Raw genomic sequence first — 6,259 nt, 5'->3', positions numbered from 1 at the left:
CCCACTGCTGACAGACTCCTCCCATTCCCCAAACATGCCCATTAACATGTTTTTATTGAATTGGTTTCCACCACTATTTCCAGGCAGAGCGTTTCCCGGATCCCAACAGCGATGCCTTTTAAGGAAGGAAACCTGCTGTTCTTACCCAACCTGATCGACAGGTGACTCCAGTCCCACATCACATGCTCGACCCTCCGCGCCCTCTGACATGGCCAATCACCATGTTTATTAGAAGTTCAAGGGGTCCCCCCACCACCTTCTCATGCCAGTTGAGCTAATAAGAATAATTGGCCATCTGTGTCATGAGTGGCCACATTGTTTTGGTGGTGCTTCCCCATCACTGAGCCAGGACACTGAGGTCTTTGTACCTCCCACCAGGAATATTGAAAACATGGCAACTTACTGGCCCAGGGTGATCTCTTTTCTGCTCCCTACCCCAAGAGGCAGTGAGGCTGCACGATCACAGGTCCCCTGATGCCATCCTACAGGGGGGTGTAAATGCCAGTACAGGACCCATGACCTCACTGGTCCGAGCGGGGGTGTAAATGCCAGGACAGGACCTCACTGGTCCGAGCGGGGGTGTAAATGCCAGGACGTGACCTCACTGGTCCGAGCGGGGGTGTAAATGCCAGCACACAACCTCACTGGTCCGAGTGGGGGGTGTGGGGGGTGGGGAAATGTGGAACCTTTCACCTTTCATAATCTTTCCTCAAAAAGGTGGTGGAATCGACAGTGAGGAAGAAGATGGAGCAGGTGAAGCACATCAAAGACCAACTGAGCACCAGGGTCGAGGAGCCGAGTGGTGGTCTGGCTCAGTCACGGGTCAAGATTGAGCCAATGGAAGCTTCAGTCACAAATCACAGCAGGAAACAAAACCTCCGATCCCTTCGTGACCCACAGGTAATTGGCTATTCAGTTCCACACGCACAGTCTTAACAAAAGTATAAATCCAATCAAGCTTGCATTTAGATAGCACCTCATCACTTTCCAAAGGCTGTCACATTTAGTCAGGCACTTTAAGGTGTAAAAGAAAGAAAGGTTTCATTTCTCTAGTGCCTCAGAAAAGCCCAAATGCTTAACGGCCAATGAAGTGCTCCTGAAGCAGCCTCTGTGATGTAGAAACAGTGGCTGCAGTCTTCCAGACCTGTTGGTTTGGGGTGTCTTGGTGGGCAGGCCAGACATCACTCTCACGCCATTGTGAAACCAGTTTGCGATCGTCTGCTCCACCCGTCAATGGTGGGGCTGTGATTCCCACTACCACACGTCGGGAACCTCATTTCAATACTTTAGCATCTCACTGTAAAGCCCTGCTCACCGGAATCATCCCCTCAGCCCCACCCTTAACCCCACCCCCACCCCCACCCCCACCCCCACCCCCACCCTCACCCCCACCCCCACCCCCACCCTCAACCCCACCCCCACCTTCAACCCAACCCCCACCCCCACCCTCACCCCCACCCCCACCCTCAACCCCACCCCCACCCCCACCTTCAACCTCACCCCCACCCCCACCCTCAACCCCACCCCCACTCCCACCCCCACCTTCACCCCCACCCCCACCCCCACCCTCACCTTCACCCCCACCCCCACCCCCACCCTCAACCCCACCCCCACCTTCACCCCCACCTTCACCCCCACCCCCACCCCCACCCCCACCCCCACCTTCACCCCCACCCCCACCCCCACCCTCACCTACGCTGGGTCATCCGAGCACATCAGCCTGATAGCAACAGATGTGTTTCACAACTGTATGTAAGCGAGGTGCACCTGGTGAGCTGCACTTCACTCGGGACTTTGAGGTTTGATGCCTTCCTTGCTGCCGGCAATGCTCACAGTCATCAGCGCCAGGATCCGCTAGCAGCACCAGGTCACTGTTAGGGAGGCTCACGGGCAGGTCTCTACCTACCAGACCAGCCGTAAGGCAGGGGTGGTTTTCAATGGCTGCAGGGCTAGGGCTTGCTTAGGGAAGGGGAAGAAGCGGCCTCAGGCAAGGGAAGAAGCTGCAGGGCCAGGGCTGTACTGGGGAAGGAGGGTATCCCAGGGTGTGTTGTGGGGACACGTGTTGATCTGTGCAAGCGGCCTCAAGATGGTGAGGGTGAGGGGGCAGGCTCCAGAGAAGGTGAGGCCAGGTGAACACGTGAGGGTATTTGTGTGAGAGAGAGAGAGAGAGAGAGAGAGAGTGGTGATATCCCTTGGGCTGGCAGTGAGTGAGATGCCACTGAATGTATAATGGCCTTGTGAGTGTGAGTTCAGAGTGATGGGATGGTTGCCTTACCCTGGCTGCACAGATGAGATCATTCATCCTCTTTCTGCACTGGATGACCGACCCCTTGTGTGCAGCATTGGCACTGACCACCTCTGCCACCACCTCCCAAGCTGGAGTGGTGAGACTGATGGGCCTCCTGTGGCCAGAGTGAGGGTAGAGGACATTACCGAGGCCACCCCGGCACCCAGAAGGTGTCCCAAAGATGTGTCATTGAATCTGGGGGCTGCACTCTTCTTGGCATTTGGGGCCATGTCTTCACTGGAGCAGTCCTGGGCTGCGAGCATTGAGAAGTGTGTGTGCGGCTGCAGTTTAGGTATGGTGCCCTGCGTGAGGAGGCGGTGAGGGAATGGCGTGGTGGGAGATTCAGAGGCAGCCCACCAGTGAGATGGTGTGCTTCCTGTGGCTGCATAATTAATGAGGCGGGAATGGGATGATTTGGCAGGAAAACCCAGCATTACAGCCGCCGCCGGGTAAAACAACTTTCGTCCCACCCAGCACTGCACTTTGTGCAAACCTGGGACGATTCCGCCCAATGTTTAGTGACTGTCATTAATAAGCAAGGAGACCAACTATTTTAGAGATACTGATTGAGAGAGGAATATTGGTCAGGAACTCTCCTGCTCTCCTTTGAAATTGTCCCCTGGGCAGTGTCACAACTGGGATGGGAGGAGTGCGCGTATCATCCAGCTCCACTACTCCACAGGCCGGAACATTCATTTAAAAGATTAATTTTCTCACCAAAATAGCCAATTGTCTATTTCCTGACTGCAGCCCAGAATAAAAAAGTCTCCAACCAGCTTCTTTCAATAAACTCAGAACGATTGTTTATCATAAAATGAAACTTCTTTCTAACAAATTGCAAATATCCATCTCTTCTGAATTTCCCCAGCACACACACACACACACAAACACACACAACACACAGACACACAGACAGACACACACACACACACACACACACACACACAGACAGACAGACAGACAGACACACACACACACACACACACACACAACACACAGACACACACACACACACTCACACACACACACACACTCACACACACACTCAGACAGACAGACACACACACACCATGCACGCGCACAGACGCATGCGCACAGACAGACGCACGCGCACAGACACACACACACACACACACACACAGACACACACACAGACAGACACCATGCACGCGCACAGACAGATGCACACGCATGCGCACAGACAGACACACACACAGACAGACACACACAGACAGTCACACACAGACAGACACACACACAGACAGACACACACACACCATGCACGCACACAGACAGACGCACACGCACATGCACAGACAGACGCGTGCGCACGCGCACAGACAGACGCATGCGCACAGACAGATGCACGCGCACAGACAGACGCATGCGCACAGACAAAGGACAAACAGATAGAGTCTCTCTGCAGAGTTGGGCCTTAGCGGGTGGGTGTTATAAAATAAAGCATAAAGTTTGCAGGATCTCGGTGCTGTCGACCTGGAGTTCCCTCGTGTGAAGATGGGCTGCTGATCCTGGTGGACTCCTGGGAGTTCTCACCAACTGGTCTCGGCTTTGCAGGTCCAAATTCAGACCAGTTACACTCAGATGAGGTTCTCTGGCTATACATTGAAAGCCACACACAATTGCAGGCAGGGTAGTGAGAGAGAGCCAGTTAGGTTAGCTTTCCTTCCTCAGCTTGTTCCCAACAAGACTGCCTTCAAAACCAGCAGGTTCACAACTTCAGTTTCTTCCCTCTCTCCCATGTGAATCCCAGCGAGTTCCCAATCTTTGCCTTTTCAGTTTTTTCCCCATCAGTTAAAGTGATTGTTGTTCAAAACAAACAATTAGATCTTCCTCAAGTACCATAAAGGTCAGGTGATTTCTTGGATGAGGCCTGCTTATTGACAGTTCCCAGGTGAATTTATAACCTTTTTAGCAAAATCCCAGGTTAATCCAAATGCCCAGATATTGCCAAATCCTTCCATTTTGTAAAAGGTAAAATTCAATCTTGAGAGACATGATTTCAACAGATCTAATGATTTAATGTTTGATGGAGGAGCCCAGGAACATACAATCTTGGGATGCAAATCATTTGTTTTTGAAAGTATTTCCTCCTTATAAAACCATCTTTTTCTCACCTTCAGATTTCTCCCTCCCCTGAGGATGTTCAGTGTGTATTAATTGTGTTTAATTGTATTCAGGTGATGGGCATTAACTGGGGATTTTTTGTGCCCCTAGAAATAGACACAGGGGTGGTGATGCAGTGTCATATCACTGGACTTGTACTCCAGGGACCTAAGGTGATTCTCCGGCAACCTGGGTTCAAATCCCACCACAGCAAATGGTGAAATTTGAACTCAATAAAAGATCTAGAAATAGACACAGACTAAAACTTTGGGAGTTGGGTTAGGAGGTGTATGCTTGTAATGTGTATTGCTGTAAATAAATACTTCTAAAAGTGTGTAAAGATTGGCTCCAGTTCTATCCTTCAACAACTAGTTTTCTAGTATAGAATACTAAGAATGTACAGGAGGAGGCTATTCAGCCCTTTGTGCCCACTCTGCCATTCAATTAGATCTTGTCTGATCTGTATCTACCCTATCACCTTTAATCACCTTAAACACATTAATTAGGTCACCCCTTAATCTATATTCAAGGAATGCCAGCTGTCGTCTCAATGTCTCAATGTCCCACAGCCTTTGTATCATGGTGATTCTAGCTGAGGTTTGGTTCGATGGGCACTCCCAATATCACCTATTGAGGGGTGGGGGAGGGGTTTGGCACAGTCACATGGTCACCAGCTCTTGCAGCACGAGTCACTAGTTGGTGATCAGAAGCTGGAAGCCCAGCTCATTCTCCCAAGTCAGTTGGAATGTCCTGATTGTAACTCCGCTAGATCTCATCACAGTAAAACCGGGGACCGGAGCTGGGAACCATTGCAGTCCGTGTGGCTCAGTATCTGTACAACCAGCCTGTAGTTAGATAGGATATTTACAGAGTACCATTTACTGTTTATATTAAAACACCCAAAGGCATTTCACAGGAAAGATCATTTTACAAATATTGATAGTGAACCACATTAAGGAGATATTAAGTCAGATGACCAAAAACATGGACAAAGTGGTCAGTTTTAGGGAGCGTCTTGAAGGAGCAGAGGGAGGTAGAGAGGTGGAGAGGGTAAGGGAGGGAATTCCAGAGCTTAGGGCCCAGGCAGCTGAAATCGCTAATGTGGAAGAGGCCAGAATTAGAGGGTGGCACAGATTTCGGAGGGCTATGGGTCAGGGGGAGATTACAGAGAGAGGGAGAGGGGGGGCGAGTCCACGGAGGGATTTGAAAACAGGGATGAGGATTTTAAAATTGAGGTGTTGCTGGACTGGGAGCCAATGTAATTCAGCGAGCGCAGGGGGATGTGTAAAACCCATTACTGAAGGCTAGCACAGAACTGCACTTACAAATAATATAGCTAGTGGCCTGTAGTGAAGGCCAACTTTACTTCCATGTAGGTTGGTGGGGCAGGGAGTGAGGTGGGGGTGTCGTCTCTGGCAGGTTGATGGGGAAGGGAGTGAGGTGGGGGTGTCGTCTCTGGCAGGTTGATGGGGAAGGGAGTGAGGTGGGGGTGTCGTCTCTGGCAGGTTGATGGGGAAGGGAGTGAGGTGGGTGTGTCGTCTCTGGCAGCTCAGCTGCTCCATCAGGGCTGGCTACAATATCAGGGTGCCACACTGCCGTCTGCTTCACTTTCACAGGGTGGACCGCCTGCCTCAGGACCCAGGGTCAGAGGTCAGCAGGGTTCCCCACGTAGTCTGGGTGAACACGAGGAGCTGGTGCAGAGCACAGAAGACCCCAGTGATGATGAGATCACACCCACAGCGGAGGAATTGTCTCAGGTAATGATTACACTCTTCAATATATTAATAAGCAGAGCACAGGAGAGCTTAGAATCATAGGAGCATCAAATCATACAGTACAGAAGGAGGC

The 6,259-nt window shown here is 51.2% G+C and overlaps 1 protein-coding gene across 1 annotated transcript in view; it reads left to right on the top strand.

Annotated features, from left to right (window-relative positions):
- LOC121292384 (nesprin-2-like) overlaps positions 1-6,259 on the top strand; it is a 277,262-nt gene that overhangs the window by 90,043 nt on the left and 180,960 nt on the right. Inside the window, exons 19-20 of the mRNA XM_041214234.1 lie at positions 718-900; positions 6,028-6,168. Of these exons, the coding sequence (XP_041070168.1) occupies positions 718-900; positions 6,028-6,168 (324 nt within the window). The remainder of the gene's footprint in view (positions 1-717; positions 901-6,027; positions 6,169-6,259) is intronic.

The sequence above is a fragment of the Carcharodon carcharias genome, chromosome 20, assembly GCF_017639515.1.
Source record: "Carcharodon carcharias isolate sCarCar2 chromosome 20, sCarCar2.pri, whole genome shotgun sequence".
NCBI lineage: Eukaryota > Metazoa > Chordata > Chondrichthyes > Lamniformes > Lamnidae > Carcharodon > Carcharodon carcharias.
The sequence above is the reverse complement of the archived record's forward strand: the minus strand, read 5'-3'. Positions and strand labels throughout refer to the sequence as shown.